Source organism: Colletes latitarsis, chromosome 11 (assembly GCF_051014445.1).
Source record: "Colletes latitarsis isolate SP2378_abdomen chromosome 11, iyColLati1, whole genome shotgun sequence".
In the NCBI taxonomy this organism is placed as follows: Eukaryota; Metazoa; Arthropoda; class Insecta; order Hymenoptera; family Colletidae; genus Colletes; species Colletes latitarsis.
In genome coordinates this window covers 14445041-14467385 of record NC_135144.1, presented here as the reverse complement: position 1 = coordinate 14467385, position 22345 = coordinate 14445041, and the positions used below count along the sequence as shown (strand labels likewise).

The following is a 22345-nucleotide window of genomic DNA, read 5'->3' as shown; positions in this document are numbered from 1 at the left end:
AATAATGTAGTAAAGTAAATCAAAATTAAAGAACACGTTTCACTCGTCGAACCGGTTACTAAAGAAGAAAATACTCGATAGAAAAAGTGGTTAAACAAGGAATATAAGTTCTAATAAAATTGTTAAAAAATGAATTCTTTCGATCCTCGATGAATAGGGTTTTTTCGTCTAACTATTCTGAGCAGCGTGTAACATTCCACCTGAAAAAAGAACGAGTATATTTAACCCATTATGTACCAGTGTATTCGTAGGACGTTCAGAAACAAAATTTGTATTGGCGATTTGTTTGACGACAAATATAAATTTTGAAAACAGAAGAATTATTTGGTATTTAGTGGGTTAACGAACGGTTGGCTCGCGATTTGGTTCGGTCCCGATTTCAGACCCACTCGATTGTATTTTATTGTAACGATCGTACCTCGTCCGTGGGATTCGCCAGGCCGGAATCAAGGAAAAATCGAAGCATCCGTGCATTTTCCCTTTTCCCTCCCGTCAGTTGATCCTTATTCGAGGCATCCTTTTTAATACTCATGTCGTTCAGGTCGAGGCGTTCCGCCTTTCCCTGTGGCAAAAAAAACCCGACGAAGAAACGAGAAATCGTAGTACGTGGGTGCGAGTCCGAGCCAGTAGACCCGGCGGTGCACGCTTGGCATTGTTGCGCATTGAAACATATATTTATATATTGTTGTGCATCGTACATTGTTCCGTAATGTGTTTGTACTGAAAGTGGCATGTGTAGTATTTGTTTGTTTTTTTTTTCTCTTTCGTAGATTAAGTAGCTAGTATTTAAAATACCTTTTTAATTTAATTCCCAGGACCCCCATTACCGCATTCCACCAACTCCTTCTCCGCCATTTCCTCGTCGACCAACCGAAGTTATCCGCAAGTAGAGAAATCAGCCTCGGTACCCATCATCGCATTGTGCATGCTTACGTGTGTGTGTATGTGTTGTGTGTTGTTTATTATTTTATTTTATTTTTTTTTTTTTTTTTTTTTTTTTTTTTGTACCGCTTAACATTGAAACAAAAAAAAAAGAAACAGGTAGATAGATAGAATAAATAGATAGCCGTTAACGCGAAGACGAAGAAAAATGAAACAGAGACGAAACGAGCATTACGCGCGGTCGTAAAAAAATAAGGGGAGGATCGAACTCGAATGGAAATAACAACGAAAATGTAATCTTGTTTCTCCCATCGACGCACAAAGTACAAATAATATATATTAATTAACAATTATAATCCTAAACGGTAATCACGAATGTACGGCTGGCGTGCCTAGTATGTATCACATGTGTAAATAGTGTACTGTAAAATACTGTGATAATATTTATATTACACGTACGTATATATATTATCTTTATTAATGATACGGTCCCGCACGACTGTTCTTTTGTCATTGTTTACACTTAGCCGATATTACCGAACGCGACAACACTGTTTGGTACCAGGTGCCAGTTGTTCACGACCAGGTAGGTATTATAAAACCCACCTGTTGTGCAGTGAAGATACCGTTCTGATTCTCTTTCATTTTTTTTCTTCGTTTTGTTTCTCCTCTCCGTATGTAATTCGTGCTCCTCGACGCGCACGACCTTTCGCTGCGTACGAACGACGGGGGTGGCGAACCCGTGGCACGCGAGATGAATTCGATCGAGGTGTCGAACTCTGAATAAAACGATGTTCGAAATCGAAAAGCTACGACAATCTTTGAAAAATAAATAGAAATTAAAAATACTTTTTAACGAATGCACGAACTCCTCTTACATCGAACTTAGAGAAACGAAAGCGAGTGATATTCGGAGCGTCTCAAGAAACGCGATACCCTTTTTCGATATCGATTCCACGTATTAAAATCAGAATGATGCTTTCCTACGACTCGCGTGTTTAACAATTTTTTGGCGCTCGGTCTTGAAAAAGTTCGCCATCCCTGGCAAATACGACGGTCAGAAATGCAGAAACGGAAAGGTAGGAATTCGCGCGATTGGTCAACAGTTTCGCGCGAAACGTTCAATTAGTTGCGTCGAGAAGAATAATGAAACCGTGCTCCTTCGACGAAGGTATTAACCGTCGGTCGACTGGTTCGGGTAGTTAGCGCGGTATCGAAAAAGAAACGTGGAATTTTAAGGAATTTTTCCCCGCTAACGATGGTGGATTTCGTTTCGACCGCTGTCGACGAGAACCGTTTCGAAGCTTTTACTTTTCGTTCGTTGCGCGATCAGTCCAACCGAAACTAGATCCAAACGAAAAACTTGTTATCCCGCGCAGTTGGGGAACCGTTTCGTTGTTGTATATATAGATAATGTGTAGACGCCGAGACGCGTCGGAGCTTCTGTTTTTTCAAAGAAACTCTTTTTACTCGGGAGGCCGAGGGAACTCGACCCAGAATTCTACATTTGTAATTGACGCGGAGAACGATCAAACTAGAAATATAATTTTCTCGATGGTGCAACGACCGTTCCCTGATACGATAAGCAATTATAACGAAACAATAATATTTAAGGAGTCGGATACCTAAATAATAATATCGTTAAAGCTGCGACTCGCTATTGTAAACGACGATCCGCTCGAAACTAAGACACCGATCCAACAGCCATTCTACTGTGCCATTCATCTTTTCAGCGTGACTCGCAAGGTAGGTCTGTTTTCTCGATTAGCGCACAGTAGCTTGTATCCGCAATTTGTATATTTGAAAATTATGCTCGAGCGAATTTCCTTCGGACAGCTTGAAAGAATACTCGAATGTAGCTGAGAATACAGTCGATCCTCTAGAAATAGAATATTTTGTTAATAAAAAGCAAGATTTTTTTCTTTTGCTGTTTTGTATCAATGGGTAAATTGTAAAGGAAGCTGTATCCCTTATTTGGTGAATAGGAGCAATCGTTTCAGGGATCAAATTGCAAATGTGTGTAAAATAAATCTATTCTCTTTGAGTTTCATAGATAGTTTAAACAAGTAAAATACCAGGCTGATGCTCATTATCTTTGTAAAAAATTAATCTTGCCTAAGATGAATTTCGATATAAACAACGAATGTACTTATGCTGCATATATTTATAATTTGATAACTGTAAAGTGTCGAGATATTGTAATGCAAAATCTCAATGGTCAAACAAGGAAAATCCTTTTCGCGCACAATCTTCCCCGTCGAAACATGCAAACAAACGTCCCTAAAATAAAAATTAAGATTAAAATCACAAGGGGTTGCATTAACAATCCCACCTACGCGACAAAAGAAACAAAAATAGTATGGCAAGGTTCGAGCAGCCTTTGAATCATGGCGCCCCGTCAACGGGCGAACACGTACGCCCCCTATCGGATCGGTAATACGCTTCGAACCTCCCTTTTTCTCCGTCTGTTGCGGTTTCGTTCGTTCTTACGGGGGATCGGTTGCGGCGGGGGTTCCGTGCCATGATTTACGATCTAACGACTTAACGATTATGATGCATTTCACCGAGGAGGCACCCTGGTGGATCGCGGACGAGGAAACGACGAGGACAACGGTAGCGAGAAGCCTGACGGCGCGATAGAGAGAACGCCAGCGACTGTTGAGGTTAGGAGGGAGGTAGGGGACTGTAAGGGAAGGGAAAGAGAAAGAAGGCGGGGAGAGAGCTAGAGAGAGAGAAGGTATGGAAGGTGGAAGCAGAATACCATATACGGTCACCTTTGTCAAAGCCTGGTTGTCGCCATATACAGGCAATGTTCGCGATGGCAGATACTTATATAGAGTCCAACTTAAGAATCAGGAATGCCGGTTTTTGTCGCGCCTTCTATACACACCCGTGGTAATGGGGGGTACAAATGCGACTCGGAAGTGATTGTCGACAACGCCTGCCGTTGGCGGACAAGGGCCGCTTTCGCAGCCCTCCGTGCTTTCGGAAATCCTTTACGAACCGCGGCGAGCACCGACGATCGCGTACACAGCCGCGAGCTTGCGACGTAGAAACGATTCGAGCTTCGCGGAAGCACCGGTTTCCTTTTTGCTTTTCTCTCGCTCTCCGCCCCGCCGAGTCCAACGACACTTTGTCTTCTTTTCCCCTCGATGGACGCGCGTCGAAGTATCGGTTTTGGATACCCGTGTGGCCGGTGTACTGTAAATTCGTAAGTGCCATTGAACTCGCATAGTCTTAACGGTCGACTCGGTTTCGACTGTCCGAGTGGCGAAACCGTTTCGCGATTCCAACGCGCTCGGAACGTTCGGAAGCTCTGTTCACGGTTCCGCGAATAATTATAAACCCCATATTAAATTTAATTACTTTTCGTTTAGCGATGCATTTTACTTTGTATTTTGTAACTTAAGTTGTTTAGAGATTTATTCGAGGTATCTCCTGGGTTAGGTTAAGTTCAGTTTTTGTGTTTTGCGATATCGTTAATTTCACCTCGAGATAAATTTTGCAAAAATACTTCTTGGGTTCTCGATGGGGTTCGAATTGAGACTCGATAACTCGACTCTCTACTTTTGACACCGCATGTTTGTTGAGGAAAATGGCGGCTTCTATGTCATCCTCTATCAACGTTGTAGAAGGCTACAAATTGTTAACCAGAAGCAATCGAGGCAATTTTATTTTAAAAATTCTTTCTGAAGAAAGTCTAAATCATGATTAACACACTACCCTCGAAACATTACGAAAGGATAGTTATTTAGTTTGAATATTTTGAGTTAGTCTACCTAACTGGCCAGACTTAAATTATCCAATATTGTGGTCAAATTAATTTCAGAATTTGAAATTCTAGCTCTCCGTATTAAAGGGTACTTCGTTTTGCTTTTCTTTCGCCGTGATTAACGATGCGCGATGGTATTGGTTTTAAGTTCACTGTTAGCAACCGTCGTGAAAGAATAAGTTGAAGATGGAATTGAACTTGTAACTGGATACTCTTACTCGCAGACTCGGTTTGGACTGTCTAATTCTGCGATGAAACTATTTTTGGACTTATAAAACAGTCCGGTAGCTTCGTGTTCTTGGACTCCAGTTTTTGGTACCGAAGGATGTTACATTTCCCCTTTCTTTCGCCTTAATGGACATGCAATATTAATTTTACAGTCACTGGTAGCAAATAGTTACAAAAGCATTCGTTGCTGATATTCTGAAATATTGCAAACGCGATCAAACTTGTAATACGATCCATCAAAATATTCGAGCAGCTTTTCTGGTTAGTCAAAAGCCTGCAATAATTAAACTCTTTGGAATTGGACTAGCTTAACGTTATGATTATTCTTTTGAGGGAAAGTTTTTCTCCTTCTATTTTGATATTTGTGTATAAGGTAAAAAACAACTCGAGAACATCGAAACCAAAGACTCGAACAAATCATAAGACATATATATTAATGATATAACGGTCAACGTGTGCACATACCGATTGTGAGTGATAACATTACTTTATTCGAAAACATTTAACGTTTCATCAAATTATTTATATTTCTGTAGCTTGGAAGGACCTCCAGAATCCTTGAACCTTGTGAAATCTATGATACAAGATCGTGGTGGCGATATTTCAGCGAAAACTGAAGCGCACAAAACGTTGTTCGAATTGACATTTTAATAGTTATATCAACAGCTAATATAAGAAAGCTTGCAATTTCTCTGTACGAGATACAGTGGTAAGTTGAAGACGTTGAATCGAATGATTTATTTTAGTCCAACAACTGCCAAAGCACTAAAAAAATAAAGGTGATATTTTCAGGCGTAATAATAATATTTATATTATCCATCGACGACCCCCTTGGATCATGGCTTAAGAATCATTACTGGTAACACATAAATACAAGGTACCAAACAAATATTTTAAATCAATAGAACGATACATAAAAAAAAAAAATGAAATCTGATGAAATATTAACGACAAAATGTTCTATTTACAAGGAAAAATTGATGGTCGCAACTTTCGTAAGAAAAAAAAATGGAAGTCGATGCCCGGCTATGGTTTCGTAGAAAACAGCTTGTAACGCTTTATATGGCCCAGCCTGTATATCGCCACCGTGGTTTCGCGTTACAGACTGTACCTTTGGCATGAAATTGATCTTTGGTAACGAGGATCGGTCGGATCGTCGTCCCGCGTCTGGAGTAGCCGCACGATCCATCGAAAGACGAGCGGCTTCCTAATCTTCGGTAGCGGTCTCTCGCGACGCGATTTGCTTTCTCTCGATGCAAACGCGATCCGGGCGCTCGACGACATATGTACGCGTCCTAACGAGGGAGTCGAAATGCATGTATAACGCATAGGTTTCCGCGACGGTTCACCGTTGGTAAAAAAAAAAAAAAAAAAACAAGTATCCGGTGGTGGCGGTAGTACCGGGGGAGAGAAAGTCACCCGGGGAAACATAGTCCTGCGTAAATTTGTGTGAATCTCCCGTGGAAGCGCGGTGTACGAGTTCAGGCCGCGCGGATGGCCATATATGGTGCGCGAACAAGCTTCGCGCATCTCTCCCTCCTAGGTAGGTTAGGTAGGTAAGTTCGTTGGTTGGTTGTTTCGTTGCTTGGTTAGTTGGTTGCTAGACTCGTTGATTGATTGGTTAGTTGGCTGTTTGATTGGCTCGCCGATATTATTACCGAGGCGTTATCTGCGATTTACCAGCCGCACCACGTAATGTGCTACTCTCCTCTACCTTGTTTTCTGTTTGCGACTCGTTAAGGGTCTGGAATTTATGATCCGATACAGGTGTACTACATCATTGTATATCACTTATGACGTTACGCTTTGCTCCGTGCCAGCCGTGACTCGGTTACCTCTTCTTGCAGATCACAACTTTTAGCCAACTAGATGCGCGTTGCTTAGCATTTAATGAACGTCCATTGTTTAACAAGGCTAACGTAGGTGCTCTCGGAAGTTAGTTAGAAACTTTTACTAGTCGCTTTTTACTACAAAATGATACAGTGGCTCGGGTACGTTCTTACCAATATCTTTTCGCATTCAATTTTCTCAATCATCCCCTATAGGTAAGGTACAAATATATTTCTGTTACGAGTTTTTTTTAATTCTATGTAACTCTCGTCAACCTTAAATAAGACAATTGATATGATCTTTCACAAAGTGCAAGTACTCCCTATCCATCAGATTACACTCGCATAAACGGCATTATACAATTCATGCGCTGATTTCTTTATCCAGGGGTGACTATATTCTAAATATCAAAAGTGGTCTTAAAATTCTACAGTTTTTCAAACACTAATCTGAATCTGAAGCAATAGTATCAAAAATGGGGAAGAAATTCAACAGTTCATTTTACAATTTCTTATATCCAAGAGATATGAAGATTAGCACACCATACAAACATAACTTACAGATTATCTATTTGCAGCAATTATAGTTTCTCACACCAGAATGGGTACAATTGGTAGTTCGCGTTCGTTAAAATTTACCATTTAATTTTTATTATTAGTTATTGTATCGTATAATTTTTTGCAGAAATCAAGTATAGTTTGGATTTTAGGGGGTTAATAATGACGGCTGATGCCCGAAGATCGTAGATTCAACACGGTGTTAGGAATAGTAATTTGCAGAGGCGATAACGAAGCAAAAGCCTTGCAGAGATGATTCATAAATTTTGTACCGACGCGACACGTTCTCGGGATACCTAATATATGCGGATGCAATTAAAATCTGATTCATACAGTGGTTTATAAATTTGATCGAGCATACGGTCTCGTATTGAAACACGCCACGAATGCCTATATCGTTAACGACCGAGGGAATTAGCAAACAAACGAACGTATGGAAACGTAAATAGTTATCACGTTTTTCGTCCGACGATCTTTCGTCCACGAAGACACTTAGGCACGTGATTATTACGTAGTTCTTGGAACTAGCGCGTAAATGGAAGATACTTTCAAATTACAAATATGGAAATCTTCTTGTACTTTGTGCGTCGATTACGTAACATATAAATATAAAATGAACATAGTTTTATAAACGCAGGATGTTTCTAAATTCGCGATAGAAAGCCAGACGATTCTTCTCCGTCGAATAAATCGAAAATAAAATTCCATAAAATTTGACCATTGAAATATTCTGTATAATATAATAACATATTCGCTATTTTCAACGAACGTTACAAGAAACGGCGTAGAAAGTTTTTCTTCTTATTTAGGTTTTCGCTCCCTCTACTGACGAACAGTATTTCTGCACTGTTTCAGGAAGACGGCACTTCACCCAGATCGGACGTATGTGCCAATGAAAGCGACGGAGACTCCAGCGATGGCGATTCTCCCGTTTCGAAAGATCTCCCAAAGAACCACTCGGGTAAGTGTGTCGGAAGAAACAATGGAAATTCTCGTTACTTTCGCGTTGGCCAAATAAAACGAGGAAGGCAATGAAGGAGACCAATTTTTTCGGTTACGCGAGCAAACTTTACCGAGAAAAATGATATACGCCGTTGCGAAAATGGAATGTGACTCTTCGATGGCGAGAGCATCCAAACAACTGAAAACCAAATCTTTTTACAAACGTCTGCTTAAAAATTCCTGAAAAATGAGCGACCATTAACGTGTCGCGTCGCCTTTATCTTTTCATCGGTTTAACTCGAGCGTATCGCTTCGAAAATAGTGATATTTGTTAAGAAGATGGCGTTTTCAGAAAAATTGTCCTAAGCAGCAAAGAAAATGGTGAATCATGCAGAAATCTGAGAACGAATAAATTTTCGCGCGCGAGCTCGTTTAATTTTTCTAGCGTTAAACGCGTTCGAAGAAGGATAGAACCATTTCTGTGAAACAATGCTGGTCGGTTCTGTCTCAATTTTTCGACGGTAAGATTCCCTGGCGATGGTTTCACCCCGTTTCAGGAAGATGTAATGAATACCACCAGCAATGGTCCATCAAAGCATCGCCTTTTTAGGATATAAATTTCGTTTTACCGTGGACTTCGGTGTTTCATGGATATATCGCCGAACCAACTAACGACGATTAACATATATTATACATTTCTCGTGACAAATCGTTCCTCGATCCTAAAATAGCTGGATAAGACGACAATGAAGCAGTCAGTTGCAAGCTTCTGATTCTCATTGAGTTTACATGGAACCCACTTTTCGAGCATTTTGACTTCATCAATTTTCCCTAAGTGTTCGAGGAAAACTGTCGTGGCACTTGTGCCAAATTGCCCTGCAATGTTTCTGACAGTTTGACGCGTATCTGTCACGACTGAAGTTTCTCCTTTAAAGAATCAGAGGGACTGTCTTCGAACAGCCAATTCGTATATTACGATATCGAATGGATTTTTATCAAAACAACGGATAGGGAATACAAATTTTTATTTAAGTAGAGATTTATTCTATAATATCGTAACAATAGTTTACGGCGAGCTACGCAAACGAAAGAATAAATATTTCTTGCTTATTACGCGCATGTGTGTTTGTTATGCATTATACGTGGTATTTGTGCGACGCGTGTGGCACATGTCAGTTATGTGTGGTATTTTTACGTGCGTGACGCGTGTGTTCTTTGTGTGATACCTTTATGGTGTTCTAATATTCGTTCACACGCTATTTAGAACCCACCGTTTCTTCTACCATCGTGTTCTCCAACGACGAACCCCGTCGAAGAAATTTACTCAAAAATCAATTTTACTATGCTAGATAATCTTTCGAATCGTCAACATTTGATATTATTGTGGCGGTCGATAAATATATGAAATTACCGTCACCATCAATCAGATGCAACACTATTAGGCAATTGGACGCGATTGTGTTAATATCGAGTCTAAGAAGCAACATTAACATTGATTCTTCTTAATAATTTTTATAGTATTTCATGTTAAATGAAAATTAATGAAAACAAAGAAATGTATTCATCATAAAAGTTTCACTACTGTGTAACATTTTTAATTATACTTAACGACTTATTTTCACGTGTGTCTATCGTTTTAATTTCTCTGGTGAAAATAGATACACTATAATTGTCGGTAGTTTTAGCGTTAAACAATTCTTAGAGTAGTATCTAAAGTAAAATGATCGGAGACGGTAAAGAATTGGACTTTTTCGCGTCTAGATCGCCGTTTTCGAACGCTGTGGCGTCGTTAGGAATCGTCAAACGTTTCCAAGCCATCGATGCTGCGTCTTCGACTAAAAAGCACAGAAATACGCAAACGACCGTTTCGTTTGTGAACTTTCGTCCGTAAGATGCGTGTCGGGAACGAAAAGAAAAATGTTGCTATCGTTTCGTACCGTCTCGTTGTAATTAGCAAATTTCCTCGTGGGCGTGCCAGGAGCCGTGATACCGAGTCAGCGAGCGGTAAAAGCCGGCGTGGAAAATCGTTAGAGCCGTAGGTAGCCCAAGCGGGCAAACGTGTGCAATCCAATCAGTCAGGTAGGTCGGTAGACAGAGAGAAGCGTAGAAAACGAGAGAATGGTATCAGAGTGGCGAAGCGTACGGGTGCGTACGAGCGAGCGAGAACCAACCGCGCAAGGGAGGGAGAAGATAAAGGAAAGAGGACACTTAAAATGCGAAAAGTGTGCGAGCGATGACGAGGTTATCCGTGTAGGGGAGTACATAAGGAGTCGTACGGGCTGCGATGACCAAACTAAGACAACGACGCGATGCCTAACTGGGAAGTAAGATCCGGTCGAAAGCCGCGCTCCGATGCAGGTGTACACATAAATATCGATGCTAATATATGGAGTGGATGCCATCCGACTTACCGATCGCCGGCATGACGTACGTTTTTTATTTTTTCTTTTTTTCGCCTTTCCATTGTTCCACGCGGCAAACTGTCTCTGTCGGAATTTTGATAACTCGACGCGTTGATATCGATACGACGATCTTCTGCCCCGTCGAGCGCGTTTCGATCGCCCAAAGTGTTTTTCTTTTCTTTTCCTCTCGTTTGTTTTTTTGTTGACGATCGCGACGATAATGCTTTCTCGATGCTCGCGCACAATGAAACCGTCGATCGTTAATAAGCCGCGGGATAATTATCGAAACGAAACCGATGATATTTTTCGAACAATTGCTACAAAATAAGCGAAGCGATCGAGTCTGCGAGTCATATCGCAACCGTGGCGCGGGATTGTGTGCTTTCGCGCGTTTAAGTACACTCGAATGTTTTGCGGACTTTGTCACGGTTCACGAGATACCGTCTCCAAGTTTTCCCCATTTTGCCGACCACCCACAAGTAGCGGCGGCTTGGAAATGAAAAGTTGAGAATTTTTGTACAATTCCCAAACGACGTACAGTTGCTCACAAAATCGAGCGTACGCTGGTTGGTAATGAACATTGGCGAGAAATTGAATCGAAACATGCATATTCGAGGGTTAATTCATATTCTCGCCAATTTTCACTATCAACATAAGGTGTATGCTCAATATTGTAACTGTACAGTGAAACAATCGAGTAAACCTTAATCTGTTACAACTCTCGAACTATCGGCCTTTATTTCGATTGGTCTTGCATTTTCGTTGCATTTCTAACCACTTCACCGACGTTTTCCACCGACGCGCTTGTTCCGCAGACTCGTGGTTCATTGTTTCTGAAATCATTGCGCGTGACTGTTCGCAGGTATAATGTACCAGATGCCGCAGACAGTCATTTATTCGCCGAGTCCAGGAGTTCTACTCGGTATCGGGCAAAACGGTCAGCCGGTGCAAATCTCTCAAGAAGGAGGTGAGAAACCGCGATCCCTGGAATCCCATGCGCTTCGGTCTTTCCGATACTGAGCGGACCGCGAAGGAAACTTTCGTTGCCTCGTGCAAGGGTGTTCGCGGGGTTTAGAAAGATCGAAACCGTTTCCCGTTGCAAATGTCCCGTCCCTCCTGTTCCCCAAGTAGAGGTTTTCGCATTGTTTCGCAGGCACGGTAACCCCGGTAAACTCCACGCAGAATAATCAACCGTTCATCACGATACCGCTGAACGTAGCGATGAGCGCCGCGGGTTTGTCGCTTCCCGTAACCTCCAGGATGAATATGTCGCCGTCGCCTAGATCACCGACGACGACGACGACGACAACGACGACGACGTCCACCTCTGACCTACCATCGGACCTGACCAAGGATCGTGAGTGACCACGCGACTCGATCAACGTTCGCGACTAAGAAAATCTCCACGGTAAACGGACGATTGGGCGATTTCTTTTCCCCGATGGTAAAACTTCGTCGAGAGATACGTATATCGCGATGGGGACTGATACGATGCTTAACGATGACATTTCGCCAAAGTACTACCTCTATTTTTGCAACGCAATCGGGACCGTTAGAGTTGAAATGGAATTTTTTAAATTGTTACTGGTAAGTTGATATTCGAAACGATGTAGGAACGAGAGGAATACAGTGGTCCACAAAAGTCTTCGTACATGAAAACAAAATTCGTTGAATTTGTTTTTATTGCTATTTTGATAAAGTTTTTTAAAAATATAATTATTAGGGGTGTTCGAGAATCTCGAAAATCTCGAGAATCTGGAATATATAATGAGATCGTTTAAAATTTATAGCTGGTCTTCCCCTTATCTCTGACTGTCCATCATGTGACTGATATCTTTGAGATGAATCACTATGTGCTCAACTTATGCTATTATCAGACAATATAGATAAATTAGCACTCATTTATATAAAGAAAAATTATTTAATTCGTTTCGTACCTGTTCTATCTTGAAGAATAAGAACTCCACTTCAATTATGTACAATTACATTTCAAAAAATCGCTATCAAAATACCAAAAAAATTAAGTTGAACGAATTTCGCTTTCGTGTACGAAGACTTTTGTGCGTAGATCGTCCAACGAGTGTTAACTTACCAGCAACACGCAATACATTCGACGTAAAACGAGTACTCCGTTAGTTGGTACCGGTAGCATCGATTCGAATATTGGTCCCATCATCGAGACGATCGCGTCGATCCGCGGATGGCTGATGATCGTTGTTGGAACTCGTTGGTACTCGTTGTTAGAATTCGCGTAACGTTCAACTTCGTTGCAACGCGATGTCACGAATTTTGTTCGTCCTTCGTTTCGAGGACGTCATCGCCTATCCTACCGATAGATTCAACGACGGATTAACACTTTGACTGCCAGATCAAATCCCTGAAATTGTCCACGAAATCGAAACTTTGTTTTCAGACAATTTGAAACTAGCATACCCACAATTTGTCAACTGATTTTTACAGCCTCGTTAAAATTCAAGAGTCCTATCTAGATTTATTTTCTTTAACACTAGATTTACGGGCATTGATCGCACGTATATTTATTGATACCTTTCATGTTGACGATTACCTTAAAATACGATTTTTCTTTTAATTAGAATATGTATTCATGCCATTGCATCAATCAAATTCAACATAAGTTGTTAAAAAATAATATTTGCGCGTTCTGCAATTTTAAATATGGAATCAGACATCCGTCAAATTTAGGGTTTAAATCTAGTGTTAACATTCAATCTGTAGAATTAATTTCTTTATTTCCGTAGTGAAAAGTCAATGTGTTATACGTAATTGCAGGGCGACCCGCCGAGTGCAAAGGCGTAAAATTTTCCGCGATGTTTCGATATTTTTAACGCAAAGAATTTGGCGAATTTTATTTCCGAACGCAAAAGTTTTAGTCTCGTTCGTAAACTAGCGTTTGCCAGGGGCTTAACAACCAGAAGTACCAAAACAGTCAAAACGGCCCATTCGTAATTTCTAATAAAACTTGTAAAAAATTTAATCGACTGAATCTTTGAGAATTTACTGTAGTTTTCTATAAGAGAATGAATAAACACTTATCTCCATTGCATTACATATTTTTTCATGCGTCTATCGTTTTAATTTCTTTGGTACAAATAAATACACTATAATTGTCGGTAGTTATAGCGTTAATAGATAAATATCTCACGTCACGAAATTTAACAAAAAAGAAACGTTCGTTTTGTCTCGACAATACAAAGAATTCTTTTAGTCTTCATAGACGCCATATTTAGCGATAAAAAGATCAAGGAGAGAACTAATGGAAGAAGACTAATAATAGAAATGGGTCCTTCTTAATAGTATTTCAAGAAAAAAAAAGAATCTAGAAAGTAATTAGCTTCAGGCTCCGATAAGTCCAATTACGAATTAATTTACGGAACGTAAACGTAAACGGAAGCTGGTTCGCGAACGAATCTAAAATTTATATTCGTTGTTCGAGAAGAAAATTCGCCCGACTCTAATATCGATACGATACGTTGATAAGTAAAATTAGCAACGTGTATCGGAGTACATGTTTTCGTTGAAGCTGGGTTTCGTTACCGGCGTTTAATCGATATTTGTGCAATACTAGTCGAACGTTTGTTCAGCAAACGTTCCGTATAGCAACTTTTTACATTGTCCTCGTAATGGTCCATCTTTCGAGATATTCGTCAATTTTTAATAGAATCATCCGTGAATGGAATCGATATTTTAAAGCTGCTCACAGCCTACTGAGATTTAAGCCAGATATTTTGTTCTTTTGCGAATTTGGACGTACAATAATTACGAATTCAACGATAAAATTTGCGTTATTTAAGCATTTCTTTTATTTTCTTTTTTTTTTTTTTAATGTATTCCAAATCAATGATTCTAAGAACAACGACGACTTCTTAATCGTACAGGGTGCTTTTAAAATAAACTGTAACCGGCGTCATTCTTTATTTAAACTATAAAGGAAGTATTCGTTACTCGTTTATATTGTACATTGAATTATTTTCGTTTATCGGTTCGCCTGGAAAAAAAAAAAGTAAATGATTCTTCTCGAAGCAACGATTTCCTCGCATGGATGCTTGCATTTAAAAATACGAAACGCTTGAATTCTACGCGATTCGGTCTGCGTGCGCGATAAAAGTGTTTCGAGATCAATGATCGGCTAATTAACGGAAACGTTTAATTGGCCAGTGATAATGTTGCCAATTTTTATCGATCGTTTAAATGGATAATGTTAAACATTAACCGTAATTAGTGATACGCTCGCATTATTGTCAGCCACGTTGATTTAACAGTATTCTTCAACAACGCAATCTCTATTTTACACGATATGGAAATAAATTATCGGCTTGTAATAGATAACACCGCGAGTAACTTGTATTTTTTTTTTTTTTACAATATACCTGCGAATATTATTTCACACACGGATAGTACTATCGATATGCACGAACCGTCGATCGGGATTTGCCAGAGTAGAGTTGTTAGTAAACATATCAAGGGATTCGTAAAAATATTCTCGCAATTCAAGAATTTTTTCTTTCCATATTGTGCTTCGAATATGTATACTCGTTTCGATCCAGCGGGAACCAGAACATCGATGCGTCGCGATTGAAAACAAACAATCGACTTTCTTGAATCGTGAAAGTATTATTGCGCGATACGTTCCGAAAGGTACCCATCTAACAACGAACGCGAACAAGTTGTTTATATATATTTATATATATATATAAAAAAAAAATATTGTTTAACAGTGCCTTCGTAGAGGGTTAAGAAACGTGGAGAGAGAAATTCGAGAAAAAAAGGGACCGTGATATTCATAAGTATAAGTATCGTTCTTTTATATGTATCAGTTGATGTGTAATGAATTGCTTTTTAAACCATAAGAATACGACAGACTTGTTTAACTTACTCTACCAGGTAGTACTAGTCACGAGATTGCGTCTAGTCATTGAAACGTGCAATGAAATATAAACAGCCATTTATTTTTCGCACCTATACGCCGATCGAAATAGTTGGTGAATCGTCTACTCGAGTTATTTTATCGTTCAGTGAGGTATGCAGTACGGTAAAACTTAAATGATTGCACGAATACTTCATACGTTGCACTGTGTTGACACACAGAAGGGATCTTAACGAGCGAAGTTAGAGGTAGAAGTACAGTAGAACCTCGATACGTGCGTTAAAATCTCGATACATGCAACAATTTTTTAGCCCCATTCTCTTGCAATTATCGAAGCTCTAACGCAACAGGTAATATTAACAAGCAGGTACTGGCGATACATAGTGTAAGTGGGGCTAATTGTTGGACAGGCTACCTCGATCACTGCACGAACCTCGATACTTGCATCAATTTTCCGCCCCACGTTCCTGTGATTATTGAGGTTCGACTTAGAAAACTCAAGCGTGCTGCACGGGCTGTAAATAAATTGTAGGTGCGCGCATTAGCAGTCGATAGAACTCGTGAAAGAAATAAAATGTTTTTTTTTCTGTTTCCTCCAATGAGTTTCGTCGAATCCCAAATTTTGTACCTACGATTCATTTAAACCATTGATTCGAGCCCCGTATTAGTGTATTACGAATCTGCACAGAATTCTGTTCATCCCTGATTGTTTCAAACGGTGTGTGCGCGCGTATGTGTCACGCAGATCATCATACGGAAATGTTCATACGCGAAATTAGCGATAGTACGATCCGTGCAAACATCCCAAAAAACGAATGCAATTATCTTGTATCGTGCATTTATCATGAATAGGTTTGGAAATTGCCGATTTCATCCTGCATCGTTCTAAAATTTTCAACAACGAATCAACACGAAACAATATACCAATCATTTACATACTTTTCTTTCGACATCGATCGACTGCAATTTGATCGCGATCAGAGATTTTACCCCATTTTTGGAACGACGTTTTTATTTCGAGTGACACGACTCGAAAGATATAAATTTGTAAGAAATGCAGATAACAATATTAACTTCCTTAGATCGAACGAAAATTATAGATTGCACATCCACGAGGTGTTTATCGATGAAACCTTCGATTCGGTAGGTATCGAGTTACTCTAATAACAAACGCGTCGTAAAGTTAGTAACTAAGAAACGAACAGCTGCAATTTTATTATCTGTTAACGATTCTGAATTTTAGGAAAATCGATTCAGTGTCCCGTTTTAATTATACACTACACTATTTTACATTCGAAAGGGATCAAAAGTATTCCAGCATTCGCGCGTAATAATCGCGATAATTACTTCTAAAAATATCATTTGTGGCAAGAAATTTGCACACTCGAGTAAGTTAAAGCTCTCTAAAGATTATTCGTGCGAAAGGTAAATGTCCCCAATAGCGACCGCGTCCTCTTTATGAACCATTTGCTCTTCTTATCTACGAAGTGTGATTTATTCTGAAATTCGTAGATCATTTTAATGAATATAAAGTTACGAGATTAATCAATGGCTTCAGATTTTAATGAGCAACGCAAACAGTTGCTTGTAATATTTTACCTCAAATTATTTGTTCATCCAAGCATTTTATTAAACGTTTTTAAATTTAACTCTTTCGATTATTTAATTTTATATTACGCAGGTTGAAAACTCGATAATTTTTGTAACAAAAGTACAAATTCTTTTAACGTGTCGTTAAAAGATTATTTTAAACGATTGCATTCTCACGCGTCCAATAATGGGGTCATTTATCTTATATAAAATACAAATTTATTCAAACGTCGATTAAATTGAGTTCAATTTTAGGTTGAACAAATTGAATATTGAAAGGAAACGCGAGAAGCGAGTGGGTTTTGCATCGTGTACCGCACAAATACCATGTTTCACAATACGACTAAATAATTGTAAAACGCGTACCATTAAAAAGTGATTCGTTATCATATGTGGTAATATTATTGAGTCGCTGCTGGGATTCTTGCGGATTCTCGTATCTAATGTATCATTGATGCTTTCACCTCTTATAAGCAAACATTTACACTGTCCACGCATTGACCCTTTCGCTACGGACAGTGATTATAGTCACTCGCTGTTAATAAACGAGATGCGAGCAATATTTTATTCGAATAATAGATAAACAATTTATTACACATTTATATACGATTAGACACGCGACGAAGTAGATTCATGCAACCTGTCCAAGCTTCGATATCAACCTCATGTTTCCCCCAAATCTCAATAATTGTCGATATTGGTATTTTAAAAGTAGACATTCCCTAAATAAATAAATTTCGTTTTTCTTCTACTAAGTCTAAGAATTAGAGAATACGTATTCTAGTTTCATAACAAACCGCAAGAATTTCTGTAGCAACTCAATACTTGTAACGAATCGTTTATAGACTTCCTATAAATATAGTAAAATAGTAAACGGTAAAACAAAATTTTCACGTCGTATTCAAGTATTAAAGGATTGATTATTTTATACGTGTACGGCTAAAACATTATAGATACGTGAAAGAAAGCTAGATAGAATAAATTTTAAAAGGATAAACGGAAGAAACGAATTCGAAAAGTATTTATCACGCCTTTGTAAGTATTTCGTTTTCTACGTTCTTGTTACGCGCGTCTGGCGAGTGTTCTTCACATTTGTACAGAATAGCGAAATTACGAAACTGTATAATACGAGATTAGCTGACGTTAGCAGCGTTATTGGCGAACGCAATGGTGAGCGATTAAACCGTCAAAGGTGAACAACGATTCCCGTACAATACGGATTATAAAAAATGTGGTATCTCAAAAATTTCGAATTTTCAGAAATTATACGAGAAACTCGAGCTTGAAGTTTGTACACCGATCGCTAAATTCTTATGTTTCACGTATACATATGTAGAAAATCGAAATTCTCGATCACCTACGACTACTGGCAGGGTTAAATGCGTTCTATTTTATATACAATATACATATGCATATATCATTGTATAGTATGTGCTGCGAGGGTTGTTTGAATTTCTCTTGGATTTTATAATTTTAATATAAATAAAAGTACTTGAAGAAACGATGACTTTTAAATCTTACGATACGTACCGATGTTTTAATAGGTGATGCTGTTTATTGTTTACTATGAGACGGAATGTTAAAACGGAGTTTCTACCGTCGGCTGTCGTCAACTGGAAGAATAAACTAGGCAAAACGAATTCGACGAAAATGATACAAATAATTAAAAGTATTTAATCACTGTGTTATAAATTCTTAATCTGCCCAATTAAATTAATCAATAGGAATTTTTAACGTCTTGTATTATTAATTTTGAATCTTAAAAAGATAGAAAATGGTGGATGCTAATAAAATAGTATTTTAAATATTAGAAAAGCAGACGCGGTAATATAATTTTATAGTAATCAATAGTAAACGAATTCAATAAAACTATTTAATTTTCGATATGTCGAATAAAATCATCTGTATAATAATATCTTTTAAAAACCGATTATCTACAAAATTATTCTGCTTTATATTTCATCTTATTTCGATTCACGCTTTGTTCGATCTTATTTACATCGTCACAAGATAGTTAAAACGTTTCAAATATTTTGCTATTCAAAATAAAATATATTTGTTTGACACCTTAAAAGTAAAAACGTACAATGGTTTTAAATAATTATTGACTCTTCGAACGAAGTCATCATGTTTATTAAGTTTATATGCTAGAATTTTAAATACAATTTGATTTGTTTTCAATTTCTATTTAAAATTTTACCTAGCGCTACGAAGCATTTATCGCAGCGCTCTTGGTAGAAACTACTGACTGTAATGTACCGTCATGGCGACGTTACCGCCACGGAAAAATCCAACTCCAACGAAAATTTTAAAACAACACCTTACCCCATTGCAAACGCTATTGCAGTTAGGCTTTCCGAAACATCGAGCGTGAGTACCATAATATGTTTATAAAAGTATGTCGTTCTTTCTTTGTAATCCTACGGTCAATTTTGAATACTTGTACAGTACACATTGTAAACAAACAGCTGTCAAACTAAGTATTACTACTATCGTCTCCCTTCTTTTGTCAAAAAAATAAGTGCCCGTACTAAATCTCCTTCGTCTATCCTGAGAATGTAATATGTGAATCTGTTAAATTACTAATCTTTTATACTTTCGCGAAACGGCTCAAAGAATATTATTTGATTAAACATTTCCAGAAATCCATTGTTATATAAGAGGGTCGTGACGAAACAATGAAGTTAATTGTACAATTCGTGATAATTAAAGTAGACATTGTATTATTTGTAGAGAGAAGGCATTGGCAGCTACAGGACATCGAGGTGTTCAACTTGCATCCGATTGGTTATTAGCCCATGTTAGAGATCCAACTTTGGATTCTGATACCCAGAGGCAATATGTCCTGTATGCCTGTCCAATGGGTGCATTAGCAGAACAACTTATGCAGTTTTGGTCAGAGAGCAAAGAACTAATATGGAATGGTGCTCACGATTATATGCCACATGTTACTCTTGTGTCATTTTTTAATGTATGATATGATGTTAACAAAGTACATTAATTGAAATCAAAGGATTACATGAAAATCTTGTTCACAGGCCCCGGATGAATGTACCGAAGAATTGGTAACTGCCCTTGAAAATATAGTCAATCAAGAGGTATTGCCAGATCACATTGAGTTAGAAACCTATGTTTCTCCCAATTTTATGGGATTTTTTGTTGAAGAAGCAAATGCCGAATGGCTGAAAAATATTGCAATTCGTTATGTAAATAAACTCACAAGTTTAGGTATTTCTGCAGAGCCCCCGCAAGTAAAGAAGTCTTTACATTTGACGCTAGTTTATCAATTTCCTAGCAACTTATATCAACAATTGCGTTTAATGGTAGAGAAACTGACGCTCGGTTCTCCAGCTAATTGGGAACTTAGATTGTATTCCAGAGATGTTAGGCTACAGAATATGCATGTGCATAAAGTAACACATGCTCACGTGCCTAGAGAACACGACGAATTAGAATTAAGAGTAGGAGATTTTATTTACATTCCAGAAGAGGCATGCAATACATCTACAGATGGTTGGGTAGAAGGTGTCTCTTGGTTGACTGGTATTTCAGGCCATCTACCTTTGAATCACACAAAACGCACAGCTGAATCAGATTCGTGGACCTTGCACACTACCATACAGCTTACTGACAGTAAAAGTAAAATTATAGAAAAAGAAGAAATACCTATAACTCGAAAACCACCAGTATTATTGTCCAACGATTCAACGGATAGTCCTGATGGAGTAGCAACGACTAACGAACCAGTAACTTATATTACTTATTAATTTTCCCAAATATACTACTTTCATTTTCAATGTTTCTTCTCTTTATATAGATCGAGGCCTCTGAAGCACCACCGACCTTTTCACGGCAAATTTTAATATGTCGTCACGGGGAAAGAGTAGATTTTACATTTGGAGCATGGATTCCTTATTGTTTTGAATTAAATGGTTCTTATGTTCGAAGAGACTTAAACATGCCAAAAGAAATACCATCAAGAAATATACAGGATTTTCAAAATGATAGCCCTTTAACGACGGTAGGTGAAGTGCAAGCAGGCTTAGTGGGAGAAGCAATGAAATCGTCTAGTATTAAAATAGACGTAGCTTTTACTTCACCATCGTTAAGATGTATACAAACGCTGGCTCACATTTTAAAAGGATTAGATTCAAACATTCCAATGAAAATAGAGCCAGGTCTGATAGAGTGGTTAGCATGGTATCCAAATGGTGTACCAATTTGGATGACATCCGAAGAATTAATAACAGCAGGTTTTAACATAGACAATAGTTACGATCCAATTATTAAAACAAAAGAGCTTCCATTAAAAGAGAATGTAGCACAGTATTATGAACGAAGTTACGAATTAATCAAACGAATTATTGAAAATACCGTAGGGAATATTTTAATAGTAGCTCATGCTGCTTCTTTAGCAGCATGTACCAAACAATTAACGGGTGGTAGAGTACCACCAGCTGCTGAAGTTACTAGACTAGTTCAAAGAGTACCATATTTAGCTTGCCTAACGGCACGTGAAGGGTTAGATGGTTGGCAAATTCATCCGCCTCCATTTCCACCTATAACACACACTAGTAACACTAGATTCGATTGGAAAGTGTTAATGTAAAAATATGATTTAATATTTTAAGTAAAGTTTTTCTCTTTCTGATCTTTGAGATATAGCAACCGACTAATCATAAAAGACTGCTAAGATACAATACATGTTTTTTAAACGTTTTAGTCGATACGAAGTATATTAAAAAGAGAAAAAAGTATTATAATTATTTTATGAATTGGATTATTTATGATATGCAACGAACTAAAAATGCCGGTTTGTTATTCAATTTCTTGAGAAATTAACATTCGTAGGAAAATAATATACGGGTATTGGCATCTAATTCTACCTTTTCTACAGAAAAGGATTCAAATAATGTGTATTCTAATCTTTATAAAGATTGTATGAATTACATATTTTAATGTAATAGTTTTTAGGAAAATATTTTATCATTAATTTCGTATTAGATGTCTAGGAGGTTTTTAGTAAAACAATTTATGGTATTCCTAACTTGTGATGAAGAAATATTATGAATATTACAATTTTAAGAACATATTAAAAGTTATACAGTTTTTAAGTTTTTCGTTGATTATGCTTTAAAATCAATCGCAACATACGAATTCAAAATATTTAAATTGTTATATCAACAGTTATAACAGATATGACAAAATCTAATATTGTCTTCTGCAAAGTACATGCATGCATAAATGTATAATCAGG

The 22345-nt window shown here is 38.1% G+C and overlaps 2 protein-coding genes across 2 annotated transcripts; both read left to right on the top strand.

Annotated features, from left to right (window-relative positions):
- The first annotated feature begins 6782 nt into the window (after window positions 1-6782).
- On the top strand, window positions 6783-18579 carry LOC143348205 (uncharacterized). The gene is made up of 4 exons (XM_076778187.1): window positions 6783-6801; window positions 8125-8230; window positions 11476-11580; window positions 11767-18579. Exons 3-4 carry the CDS (start codon window positions 11481-11483, stop codon window positions 11976-11978), a joined length of 312 nt encoding a protein of 103 aa, XP_076634302.1. The 5' UTR covers window positions 6783-6801; window positions 8125-8230; window positions 11476-11480; the 3' UTR covers window positions 11979-18579.
- A 743-nt stretch (window positions 18580-19322) lies between these two features.
- Epp (Ecdysteroid phosphate phosphatase) lies at window positions 19323-22213 on the top strand. Its single transcript, XM_076777449.1, has 4 exons — window positions 19323-19458; window positions 19822-20059; window positions 20127-20834; window positions 20906-22213. Exons 1-4 carry the CDS (start codon window positions 19352-19354, stop codon window positions 21695-21697), a joined length of 1845 nt encoding a protein of 614 aa, XP_076633564.1. The 5' UTR covers window positions 19323-19351; the 3' UTR covers window positions 21698-22213.
- The last annotated feature ends 132 nt before the right edge of the window (window positions 22214-22345 follow it).

Excerpts from the sequence above, each read along its gene's own strand:
- Epp (XM_076777449.1), top strand. The coding sequence starts at position 19,352 with ATGGCGACGTTACCGCCACGGAAAAATCCAACTCCAACGAAAATTTTA. Across the intron at positions 20,060-20,126 it reads CTCTTGTGTCATTTTTTAAT|GCCCCGGATGAATGTACCGA; the intron begins GTATGATATGAT and ends TCTTGTTCACAG. Across the intron at positions 20,835-20,905 it reads TAGCAACGACTAACGAACCA|ATCGAGGCCTCTGAAGCACC; the intron begins GTAACTTATATT and ends CTCTTTATATAG.
- LOC143348205 (XM_076778187.1), top strand. The coding sequence starts at position 11,481 with ATGTACCAGATGCCGCAGACAGTCATTTATTCGCCGAGTCCAGGAGTT. Across the intron at positions 11,581-11,766 it reads GCAAATCTCTCAAGAAGGAG|GCACGGTAACCCCGGTAAAC; the intron begins GTGAGAAACCGC and ends ATTGTTTCGCAG.